General features: G+C 39.2%; 2 protein-coding genes across 2 annotated transcripts; both read left to right on the forward strand.

Moving 5' to 3' along the window:
* Positions 1-410: 410 nt before the first annotated feature.
* On the forward strand, positions 411-2,429 carry pex26 (peroxisomal biogenesis factor 26). Its single transcript, XM_030785353.1, has 5 exons — positions 411-728; positions 824-970; positions 1,140-1,462; positions 1,586-1,732; positions 2,259-2,429. The coding sequence occupies exons 1-5, from the start codon at positions 514-516 to the stop codon at positions 2,360-2,362; spliced, it is 936 nt and encodes a 311-aa protein (XP_030641213.1). The 5' UTR covers positions 411-513; the 3' UTR covers positions 2,363-2,429.
* Positions 2,430-3,681: 1,252 nt separating this feature from the next.
* On the forward strand, positions 3,682-7,022 carry usp18 (ubiquitin specific peptidase 18). Its single transcript, XM_030788383.1, has 10 exons — positions 3,682-3,733; positions 3,898-3,994; positions 4,206-4,342; positions 4,672-4,751; positions 5,100-5,234; positions 5,374-5,469; positions 5,936-6,100; positions 6,238-6,369; positions 6,681-6,718; positions 6,815-7,022. The coding sequence occupies exons 1-10, from the start codon at positions 3,694-3,696 to the stop codon at positions 6,882-6,884; spliced, it is 990 nt and encodes a 329-aa protein (XP_030644243.1). The 5' UTR covers positions 3,682-3,693; the 3' UTR covers positions 6,885-7,022.
* Positions 7,023-13,132: the final 6,110 nt, after the last annotated feature.

The raw sequence follows: 13,132 nt of genomic DNA on the forward strand, positions 1-13,132 counted from the left end.
ACAGTTTTTATGTATGGTGAGTAAGATTAATTATTCATTTCATATCTAACATGTATTTAGATTTTCAAATGCATCTACTAGGTCAGTATAATTACCTTTTTGTCTCTAGATGACTTTGTGTGCTTGCCACTGGGCAATGGAAATTACAGTAGAAATAAAGTGTTAAATTATACATCGCACTAATCAGGATTCTGAGTTAATGTCTGGTGTCCTTCCCATCTCTACGACTTCATAACCATGCTTTTTCCCTTATGGATAATTCTAGATGTTGATGTTGACTCGGTTAATGTTTCCTACTCTCCTGGAGCAGGATCTGGACTTTTATTATGATTTTTCTCCGAAAACATATAGCAACCGGAAGAAGAACGCAGCCGCAACAGATGACGTCAAGGCGGCGACACTGGTTTATATTTTGACGTTCAGTCATCTCGGTTTGCTGTACTTATTGAATGGTAGCAATACAAATTAAGACGTGTCATGATTTGTTCATTGAATAGAGAGTAGTTAGCTGCAATGAGGAGCAGCTCTTCAACGTCCCTTTTATGCACTCGCAGCGTTGGATCAGTCCGTCTTCACAGCCCTCCGTCATGCTCCTCGATACATTTTTCTGGCCTTTTGGACTCCGCTGTTGAGTATTTAATGGTTAAGAAAGATTTCAGGTCTGCATTTGACACGTGCGAGAAAGGACTGGAGAATTTATGCAGTGTTAGCGATCAAGAGGAAAGTTGGTGCGTCACATGTACAACCTCACTCATAAACTACATCCTGCTGCATAACACATAAATACGTAAACGCAGATTCAAACTGAATAATGTTTTTTTAGTTCCAGACATGGAGAATTGAAGGCAGCATTTTGCATTGTGGGGATTCAGGCTTTGGCTGAAGTAAACCACTGGTGTGGGATACTTGAATGGGTCCTGAAGCACTACAATGAAGCCGAGAGAGTACCTGCCAAAATAATGCAAATGTGGTAAAGAAATTACACTCTTAAACTGCACTTTCATGTTCTACAGCTGAGCTGTAAGCTCAGTACAAACTAACAAAAAAATGTTCACTGTCTGTCACAGTAATCTGGGGCAGAGTAACACTAAAAAGGTTTCTCTTGGTTATAACAAAGCCTTTTCTTATTCTTTTCACAGCATACTCCTCTATAGTAAAGTGGGTCAGCAAGACACAATGCAGGGGGTTGCTAGCGCTTGGCTATGCTGTCCCAATAATACGAACCAACCAGGGTTTTGTACAGTGGCTGAGCTCTATCTGCTTCATGTGCTTCTACCGCTGAGTCGAACAGCTGAGGCACAAGAGCTTTTGGAGAGTGAGGTTGGAAAAACAGCATTCACTGAAGACCAGAGGCAAGTTGCTATGGACATAGTGCAGAGCCAATTCGTCCACCAGAGGCAGACGGTAAACCCTAACCTAGAGGTCAACTCTGGAGTCACCACAACCATGATCACACCACAAGGTGCATCCCTTGCTGTTTTTAAGTGCATTGCTTGTTGGTAGTATTCATAAAATGGTGGGAAATGCTGCTGAAGTGTCAAGTTCTCCAAGAGCCATTGAGAAGTTCATTTTTTGAATTTTGCAGGTGCGTCAAACCATTGGATGAATGCTGTGATAAGACAACTTTACAGGGGTCTCTCAGTGGCTAGAGCCAGAGCGTCATTGGGTGCTCTTCGCAGGACACTACTGGCATTTTTACTTCTTTATCTGCTTATCGTTCGAATGGATCCAGGTGAGATGACCAGTGCATGGTTCAGACCTAATAAAAAACCAACATCAAACATACAGACCACCAGTAGACACACATTTGATGTTAGTATACCTTTCAGATGTAAGTTAATAAGTTGTACAAGGGGGAATATTATTAGACACTTTATTTTGGAAATCCACACACCTGCAGATTTTTTTCCTAGTAAATCTATATTGACCACACCTGGTTTTGATGGACAGTTCTCCATGACATTCCTGGAGGACAGTTCACTGCTGCCTACCCAGGTTATGGAAGCTTTGTCCTTTAGGGTCCCTCTACTGGACCATGTTGTTCCAGCCTTTCCTTTGATCCAACACCACTGAGTGTAGTGTTCTGTTATCCCTCAGGACCAAGATGAGCTGAGTTGCTGTGTAGTTGGAGCTAAAGCTTGACTTTCACTTAAGGATTTTACCTTTCCATTCTCTGCTATGTTCACTAACTGTTCCTGATATCATTTACTTAAAAAGTGTAATATACCTTTTACTGATATTAATATTTCCCCCAACAGCTCTACCTTCATCTTTCCCTTGGATCTTCAGGCTTCTACAGGTCTTCAGACAGATTTGGGATGCAATGTTTGGCCCTTACTATAAGGCTAGTGGTCAAAACTAAATGTCATGTCCATGATGGTGTCTGAGTTGTATGAAGGATCACTTGAAGAGATGAGGGCAAATGTAAATGTTATCATTAATATGTGTCAATGTGAATGTTCATATTTTAAAAATATGAAGAATAAATATGGAGCGAATTTATTATCAACATTATTTACACATGTGATTTCAGAGTAACAAATGTGAATGAAGATTCGTGAACAGCAAGCACCATTCAAATGTGTAAAACATATCCACAAATACAAAGTCACACAAGTCAGTGTCTTAAGTATCAGATCTCTTTTTCACTATCAAATGGTTTAAGCCACACATGTATACACCTATCAAAAAGAAGTTCTCTTGAGAGCAGGTCGGATCACAATTATTGAGTGATCAACAAAATTCAACTCAAGCTTGTTGCCTTAGTTAATTACCAAGCGAAAAAATACCTGTACAACTTATGTGAGCAACTTAAATAGATTTTGCAAATTAGCTATTATTGTTAATATAATAATATATTAATAGTAACATTTTACCGAATTAACCAGTACTAGCTGCCTAACCTTAGATGGCTGGGGAGTTAATGTGTTCAAAGTGTTGGCAAACGTGAAAGCGAAATGGGCAATATGGTCGTTCTTGCAGGAAAGGATCTACACGTCCTAGCCTGCTAGAAGTAAAGGCTGACATTGACGATATATTGTAACTTAATCAAAAAACAGTACAGCAGTTTCACCTGGGTCGGTTGTGCCATTGCAACGCTGGAAGAGCGAAACTCAGGTATTGTCGCGACCTTCTGAAAGGCAAAGTTCATAATGTCACACAATGCTCGAGATTGTAAATTTCACGGGAAGTTTCGTTTTGTTGACGTCAGCTCAGCAGAGAAATGAAACTGAAAGCGTTGTTTTTTGTATGTCCGTATCACCACGGAAAATATCACAACACATCGACAGACGCTTTACTTCGGATCCTCTGAAAGGTACGATTATGGAACCTAAGTGAGATTTCGATACAAAACCGCCAAGAAGTTTGACGTCAGGCGACGATTAATGTACAGCTATCCTATTTTGTCAATATTTGTCGCTGTGCAATGCTCATGAGAGACATAATTTTTTAGACATATTTAGGCAGATTTTACTACTGTTGCTGTTGTTACTACTGCTGCTATTGGAGCTTCGATGTATTCATTTGATTTTCTGCATTTAAATACATAACCTATGTTTAACTACACTGTAAATGAGAGGATATGATGAATAAGTTGTGATCTTTAAACTGCACGAATAATCTGTAATTTCAATAACTTTTAATATATTCAAGAAACTACCATACCTGTAAGTGGGAGCAGCCTGTGAAAGTATGGGAGCGGTTTTAAGGCACAGTCTAAATAGTATTCAAGGTAAACTGTTTCTACAATGCTCTTGAATTTTTGCAGGTAATACGTAGAGCAGCTTTCTCAGTATTCATCAAGTGTCTTTAGAGCTTGATGTGGATTACACATTGAAAACATAGTTGTTGTTTTTTTAAACTGAAATTTCTAAAGCTCATTTTTATTACTCCCAGGTGTCACAGGACTAATGAACTATGGTAATTCTTGTTGTGCCAATGCCTTGCTACAGTCACTCTGTGCTACAGGGGAACTGGCAGATGTGCTGGATAAGTAAGATTGACTACCTTTCTGTACTTATCTGGTGGTATTGTTGTTGTAGGGTTATAGTCTTTTGGGATATCACAGTCTATTGGGATATCATTTGAATGTAAATATGGCTGATCTGACCATGGTGTCATTCCCTCAGCCTTGTGTTTTGAGACTTGTGTATAGACTTTTAGAGTGAGTTCAGCTTTCACAACTGTCAGTGATGTGTCTTAAGGTGGAAACCGTCTGAAACGGAAGATAGGAACAACAATGTTCCAGTCCAACTGAAAAAGGTGCTGCTTGCTATGCGGAGTAACTCATCTGCCTCTCATCGAGACTTCCTGATGTGTCTGGACCACAATTCCATCCGCTGTATGAGTTTTAGTCATTTGTAAATCCAAATGTATAAAGCCAAAGATTGTACCCATTTGAAGAGCATGGGGTGTCACAAATGACTGAAAATTTATAATGACCATATGCATTTGAAGTGTAAATTTTGCCAGTGTGTTATTGGGCAATGTGGCTCTATTCTATGTAAGAACAAACTGGTAATTACACATATAACATAATTAAGCTTGCACAATACTTACACTGCTTTGGACTCAATGTGTTAAGGACACGTTAAACAAAATGAGATCTAATATCAATACCCTAGTGTATGAGTAGGTGTAAAAGTGTTTAATACAGCACTTATACTGTAGGTTGTCAACAGCATGATGTTGATGAAGTCTTCCTCTCCATCCTGAACCTCATTCAGCAACAGATGACTGACAGGGATCGGGTAAGATATAATACAAATGTTGGAAATATTGACTTGCTCACAGAGGAGTTACATAAAATTCAGTGGAGGGTCAAAGGTAGTTATGATTATGCTTCAACCGATATCTGTTTATAGCCACTGGATGGCATAGTTGTAACACCAGCATTCTGTGTTTTAAGAGCAAACATTAGCACAGTTACAGACATGATTTTTACAAAAATTCAGACATTTCCATCAGCTCAGTAACTGACCCTCTGTAACTGCTTATGAAAGATGAAGATAAAATGTTGAATAAATTTGTCTTTGTAATGGCCTAGTTTTGTCTTAAACAGTAGATGTATTGCTCATATTTTTTCAATGACCTCCCAGGCTGAGGCGATCCGGGATCTGTTCAAGGTCACAGTCATGGGATGCCTGACATGTTCTGACTGCACCTACCAACAAACCGTGACAAGCTTTTTATTAAGCATTCCTCTGTCTCTAAGAGAGGAAACAAACTCCCTGGCACGTAGAGAGACATTTTGAATTCTTTGACTTCTTATTTGGCTTTTGTGTTTTGGATGCACAATTTGAAGGCAGTTGCAAGTAACTTGCAGTCATGTTTTATAAATATTCAAATGTGTTTACATGCTCTTTCTCCCAGCAATCATGCATCCAGTCCTTTTTCAAACCCCAGGAATTAGCTGGCAGTGACAGTTGTTACTGTGAGAGATGTGGAAAGAAGACCCCATCCTCTCAGGTAAATCCTTGGATGTATGAGCCTGAGGGAAGGATTGGACATGGTTATCACAGAGTGAGAAATACTTGAGAATACTTAAGGATGAAAAAAAAAAGAAGCAAAAACAGATCCAACCCCAGAGCCAAGTTACTTTGCAATGCTGCTGAATACATTTTGGGCAGCGATGATAAATTTTTAAATGAAATTTCAGAGTGAGTTTTCAGAAGACCTGCTGACCTGCCATCTGTCGGTTGTTGTAGATTATAGCTAGTGCCTCCCCCAGTCAGACATGAAGCTAAATATGTTTCCTAAGCAAAAAGATGAATTGATCCATGTTATCACTGAACCAGGTAGACTAGATTTCCCATGAAATGTGACCACGTGAACTTTGAGTATAAAGATCTAATTTTACTATAAGTGTGTCAAAATAGTTTGAATTTTGCAGATTTCTGTCTTGGTCAATCATTTTTATCTATTGTGTTTGCAGGGGCTCAGACTCGTCTCTCTGCCGCCGATTGTATGTGTTCATCTAAAGAGGTTCCGCAATGACCATGGGTACACAAGAAAACTGTACTGTGAAGTGAATTTCCCTGAGGTCATTAATTTTGGGGACGTTTTAAATCCTGATCAGAAAACAGGTGGATCAGAAAATGTAAGCCCACTTCCTGCTTTCCCAAAGCATGACCTGTCACATGGATCTAAGTATATATATATATATATATATATATATATCAATAACTTTTATTGTGTTAAAACAGTTTCATAAAACTGATGACTGTTCTCTCTTAGGTTGACCACCAGTACATACTGTTTGCTGTGATAGTGCATATGGGGACTGCCAGATTTGGACATTACACAGCATATGTACGACCCAGGGGGGAGGAGACCTGGTACTATACAGATGACAGCTGTACAAGACAGGTCAGATAACAAAAATTTTGGCCACATTAAACATTAGAATTTAACATACCAGCAAATTAGCTGACTAGAGTACAAGTGCAACAGTTACTGGTCTCCATTAACAAACAAGATATTCTCCACAGCCAAACAAGCAAATAATTAGACTCAACCTCTAGTGGAGTATGAGGAGCTTAGCACATTAAGACCTAGGATTTGCTGAGTTTAAGGCAGCTGTCTTAATGAAAACTGGTTTTTCTCTCATTAATATTTGGATGAAATATTCTATTATTGCCATTCAATGTAGAATGAAATTTTTCTGTTTATGCTCACAGGTTCGCTGGGAGGATGTACAGAAGTCATATGGAGGAATGTAGGAACTATTGAATGTCTCAAAACACTGAGTATATGACACTGTGTGTCCGGTGTTAGTTTGTTAAATTTGCTGAACGATGTACCTGTGTTTCAGACGTGAAACTGCATACATGCTGCTGTACAGAAGAGACCCCACCAACACAGAACAGGAGGTTTCTGGCTGATATTCAGGCAATGGGAAGGACCATCTAAACATAAAATCAGACAACAAAATGTCATGCACTACCTGTTAAAAAAACATGAATAGTACTGCATCATGAAATTTGTACAACAAAGTGCTTTATTTTTAAAATTTTATGGCGTGAGGGATCAGTATTTTATTATTTCAGGTCAGGGTGTGTAATTACTGTTATATTGTCCTTAAATTAATATTGTAGTTTTTGGAAAGGCTCTGTTTTTTTTTTTTTTGTGAAGAAGGAGGTGAAGAGTTCAGTCAACACTTAAGGAAGAATTTGGGCTAAATATTTAGAGGCTGTGGTAAAAATGGTGCTTTATAATATTTATTTATTTTTATTCCACAGACCTGCAGACTAAGTATGAAGAGAAATTTTGCCACAAGGTGACAGTACACCCACACTTGTAGTTATTTCATAAAACATAGCTTGATGTTTCCCACTGTTAAGCCCACACATTGATAACTGAAAACAAGGTTAGGTTATGTTTTTTTTTTATTGTTTGATTGTCTGAGGGGAACAATGTGAAAAAGCCATAATGTCACCTGACACTTGATGGAAAGCTGATATGACTCATGTAGAGCTGTATTATTTTAAGGTGGTTCTTAACTGAGCTTGGTCACATGTTCTGTGCACTGCTCTCTGATATGGTGGAACAAGCGATTAAATAATAAGAGAATGTGGCCATGATAAGTGAAAAGCTCTTCAATGATCAGTGCATGCAAACATAATGAACATCTTGCTACAGCAGCCTAGTGTGATATGGTCATCCATATGCTTTTTAGATCTTATAAAATGTTGATCTCTATATTTGCTACTTTTAATCAACTAGGGGAAACATTTGTTTCAGGCTCTTAAGGTGATTTTGAAATGCTTCATTTTCTTTTATGTTCTTTCACGGTGATCCATACTTGATTGGTACTGTGTTGAATGACACTGCGCCAGATGTCACATATGTTGTGTGATTTGGTGGGGGTGACAGGCATGTGCCACTCCTTTTTTGTGCAGAGTACCACCTGTTTAAACACACTTTATAATTCACCTTACACACACACACACACAAACACTCTTTCTCACTACAACTGGAAGGTGTGTTATGGCTCCAGGGCTCTTTTATAGTACAGCTGGAGTCTGACATGACTTTGGTTTCTATTCATACACCTTTGTGCGCACGTGTCTATAGTACAGCTGGCCTCTAACATGACTTTGGTTTCCATTCACACCTTTGTGTCCACGAGTCTATTGTTAATGATCTAACCTGTCACCTGGCCCCTTGAGTCATTATCCTCTGACATCATCCTTAAATGGATAGTCTGCTTTAGTGATTTAGCTCTTTTGGAATAGCTGAAATTGACCATGTTGGGCACAAATAACCAATTTTGTGGCTAGAGGGTATCAGTTACATCTAAGTCTGCAAATGGTTTACACCTGCTGTATAGGATGTATAGGACATGTTCTTTGTAGGAGAATTATTTCAATGCTGAGCTGAGGTAAAGCTAGCTGAACATGTGGATCCTAATTACTAGACTTGTGATGGATATTGTAGTGGATGATGTTAAGTAAACTCTGTAGAGTGACATGGTTTTTGTGTTTTCTTTGGCGTGAGTGTGACTTTTGTGATTTTGTTCTTGTCTTTTTACCAGTTATGTATATATGGAGGTTAGGACCACATTCTAGACGAATCCTTTTTAAATACAAGTTCATGTCTGTTTGAATGTTTCTTTGCTTCACTGTAATCCCATTTTTGCTTCTATTTGTATCTGAAGTGATCGGACAAGAATGTTTGATAGTAATTTAATAAAAAAGAAGGGGCTTTATTCAATGTCTCTCCTCCTCTTGTCATCTTGATCTGATGCTGTATTTTAATAAATGTCAAGGTTTGTTTTTATCACTCGCAGAACATTCTTTTTGCACCAAAAATGCTTTTCATAAAACGAAGACCTTTCAGTAATTTCATGCAGTTTTTAACATTCTTCAGGGGACAGATTTTCAATGCAATTATTCATTGAGCAAGATTTTCCCTGTGTGTGAAGGATGTGCTTTTCTTTGTTACCCGCTGCGGGCCTTTATAGGTGATGACATTTTTTACCCTCCTAATGAAGGCCCTTGTTGTTTAGCGATGGTAAATCATTTTACGAGTACTGCTCTGCAAGGAGAGGGAGATACATTCCTTCTTGTGTGTGGTCTCTGCAGCCCCTCGTGCTCCTATTGGATAGTAGCTTTACTTTCATGTTTCCAGGCTTTTCTCAATGCTGTTTTTGACCGGGGAATGCTTAGTATTGGGACGAATGAATGCAACCAGTGTAAATGCTAATGCATTTTTTTGTTTCAGAAATCTTTTTTTTTTCTTTTACTGCAAAACTTGTCTCATTTACCATGCTTATCTGCCAAGGACAAAAAACATGTCTTTGAATGTATAATACAGAAAACATATGACAGTCTCCCCTTGCCCTGTGGTTATGTAATGATTGTGCAAAGAGGAAATAGGTCTTTTTCTTGCTGCATGGTGGTGACCATGGTGAAGTTAGCATGTAAATAGCAAACACGAGCTCATAGCCAATGTCTGCTGCATGACTTTGGCCTCAATTTCTTTCAGTTAAAAGACGGAAAATAAAATGCATTGGAAACTGGCTGTTTGCTTTCTCTGAAGACCTCAAAATCTTACATATTACCCGTTAGGGTAAAAGACATTGAAAGTGTGTAGGTCAGGGATGATTTTTCATTTATTGGCTTATAGAGCACGCTGAGTATGTGCTGGGCTTTGACTTTATCCAGTGACTACGTTTTTCTTTCTCTTTTACAATTTGACATGTATACAGAGGAACTACACTTAAATTTGACAGACGGTCGGTTTGCTTCCTAGGTCGTGACCTAAGGAACTTCCTGTTAACGTGGAATCTGGCGTTTATGTTATCTGCTCTTCTCTCCCATCCAGGTTTGAGTACAACCCTTTAGTGCTTTCTATAATATTGTCTTGGTGAGCTCATAAAATACCTTGTATTTGATTAACAGTCACACTCAGGAAGTGACCTCTAACTAGGGGCCAGATCTGCTCCCAGGGAATCTGGATGGCTTACGATGCAACAGGAACGCATCTGTTAGGATTTCTAGGAACGAAGGAATGGCTGCTGCTGCTGCTGCTGCTGCCGCCGCCGCTGCCGCTCGGCCAGATGGAAAAGATTCGGTTCGAAGTGTGGCCCTGGAGAATCATCTAGAATGTGTGCAAGTCCCAGCCTGCTCAATGTGCTGTAATCTTTTCCTTTTCAGTATCACAGTTTGTGATCAGGCTGATGGAGTTTCAGGGTGGCCCTAACCCTCTTATGTACTCACGTTACAAGAGAAAAACGTCCTGTGAATGGCTGGAGTATTGAGGCAGCACGCCCTGTCTGTGCATGCCACTGCAAGGCCGCCACACACCTCTGTCCCAGCACGTCGGCTGATGTTCATTAGTTGCTAGGGCAGGGATTTTGATTTCCACTAGACACTTTACTGGGAATGGCTGGAAAAAGTTCTTCACTGTTACATGCAACTTCTCTACCAGCTTCACCATAAAGTGAGGACTTGACGCATCTTATCGTTCGAGGGACATTATTGCACCACGTACAACATTTAATTCATGAAATCACTTGACCATTCAGTACACTAGGTCATTTAAAAGATGGTATGGTAGAATACCTTATGAAAATTAGCACATGAGTTAGGGTTGATCTCCATCTGTGGTTGTTCTGGAAGGTTGGTGGAATTCACCGTGTAGTTCCTAAATGGAGTCTCTGATAGGAGCCTGTCACCCTTTGCAATGCTGTCAGCTGGCAGGAATGTGTGGAATGATAACCTGACACTCAGAGAGTGAGTGAGAGAGAGAGAGAGAGAGAGAGGTCCCAGTGTCTTAGTATTGACCCACTCAAACAGTTACACTGATAAGTTATTTGCAGTGGTGCACTTTGCTTACTGTCAGAAGTCACCTGTTTTTCGCTAGAGTGACCACTGAATATGTTCAACCAAGTAAAAGCAAATATGTAAAAACTCTCATTGCATTGCCGGGCAGCATGCAGGCACTTCATATTTTAGAACATATGCCATCTAACTGTGCTTGTTTGTGTCTGGGGTTACGCAAGGGGTCAGCGTTTTGATTAGGCTGGATGTGGCCTCTGTGTCTGTCTGCTAGGTAGCGTCTGTTGGCATTCAGGCAGCATTCTGAGCTGTTAAGTTGCTGGGATGTGGATGAAAAATGCATGAAACAAAGGCCGACTCTGCCTGACTGGGTTCAAAATTGTGTGGGAAAATCCAGCTAGTCCTGGGATAGATGGCAGAGGAATGTGTGGCATTGGTATTCCTCACAGTGAGTCTCCCTGTCAAGCTTGCAGGGCCATGAAGATATGATAGATTTATGATGGGACAAGATAAAATGTTTGTTTTTTTTTCTCCTCAGATTTTCCTCATAATATGACATATACGCATACACTCATTCAAATACATGGGGCAGATTTCCTGAACTCTGAATCAAGATCACCTTTGGCCAGTAAAACAGTCTAACTGGTGTTCCTCCACTGAAAGAAACATTATTTTCTTTTTTCTTCTTTTTTTTTTAATTTCAGAACTTTTTGTTTTCTTGGGATGTGTGCTTGTGCGCTTAAACTCCTTCAAATTCTTGGGTTCTCTTTGGGTTGTGACAGATTATGCTGCAGATTTCTAATAATTTCTTCAAAAAAGGTTCCTGTAGCTGAAAGTATCTCATTTGTGCTCGCCAGATCCTTCAGAAGATAACTGCTTGCTCTAGCTTCTGTCCATCATCCTCAAACAGTTTGTCTCATTATATCTGACTCTTATATCTCTTTCTCTTAGTAATCTGTGCTGTTTATCTATAATGCAGTTATCATTTGTACTATCAGACGTATATGGGAAAGTTTCGTCTGCTGCAGAAACAGATGCCTCAAGAATGTTTGACTGGAACTTGGACACGTTTATGATACCACAGTATGCCTTTTAAGCAAGCTCATACTGTCTCCTTACTAAGTTTCCAGAAATATTTTTTTCCTCAGCAAAGTTACCAACCAGAGGGACAAATAAAATGCATGCAAAAACACAAATTGAATCTGTTTGAAGTATTTGCTATTCATCATAATGAAACAAGGTCAAACTCTCTGCACCCCTCTGCACCCATGCAATCATGAAAATGTCTGTGCTCTCTCACACACCACAGCCAGTTCACATACTAGTGTTTTCTGCTGTGAACCCTGACTTCCTGATACCAGCTGCAGTGTCATCGCTGTTGGTGTTGCTTGGTGCACCGAGCTCACTGTGGTGGTGCACCAAAAATATGCATCGTAATGCGTTTATTCAGTTTCTTCACTGCATCCTGCACAGTTTGACTGTGGCAGCTTAGTACATTTTTGAGGATGTTGCTTGTGAGTAGGTGTGGCAGAGCATATGTGGTTTAGGGTGGGTTAGGCAGAAATTTCATTTAGATTTCCTGGATGAACCTTCATCTGCATCAGTTGAACAGAAATGATACAATTATTGAGAAACAGTGTGAAAACAAAAAATGAGCACAAATTGTGTTGAAGCAATACTTACCTACGAACATACTCTGTGTGTGTAAATACACTGGGGAATACATTAGAAAATGCATAGGCTAAGACTTGCAGAACTATGACTGATAGGTTTCTCAGTGGTTACTGCTTAGTTCTTTCTGTGCTTTGTTCTGAGCTCTCACACATTCAGCTCATGTGACAACCTTTACCTTGCAGACATCCTGACATGGCATTGTTCCTCTTTGATATCTGAGGAGAAACCTGGTCGCCTGGGGCAGTCGACAGTTTTGTCCTAAAATATTCATTTTCTGTCAAAATGCCTTGGGGAAATCCTCCATTTCTGTCAGTTAGTGTGCTGCTCTTTCTTTGCTTCTTTGAAAGACCTCAACTCCCTTCATCTTGACTTTATTTACCCAAACCCAATTGTCTATACTTTAAGACAGCTGACTAAATAAAAGCTATTTAGATATCATGCTTGAAATATATTATGAGTGCATGCAAGAAAAAGTCTTAATTAAATTCAATTAAATTAATGTAATGAAATGAAATTAAAACTTTTAATTTACTTTTAATTTAATTAAAACAAGAAACTCTGTAACATTGCTGTAGATTGGTTATTTACCAATGAAATTGTCATGCACTAACCATTATTTGTATCATTTTGCAAACGATTGCAATGTCAAATTTGTCATGTGATGATTTGACTCA

This window comes from Chanos chanos, chromosome 1, assembly GCF_902362185.1.
Source record: "Chanos chanos chromosome 1, fChaCha1.1, whole genome shotgun sequence".
Classification (NCBI taxonomy): Eukaryota; Metazoa; Chordata; class Actinopteri; order Gonorynchiformes; family Chanidae; genus Chanos; species Chanos chanos.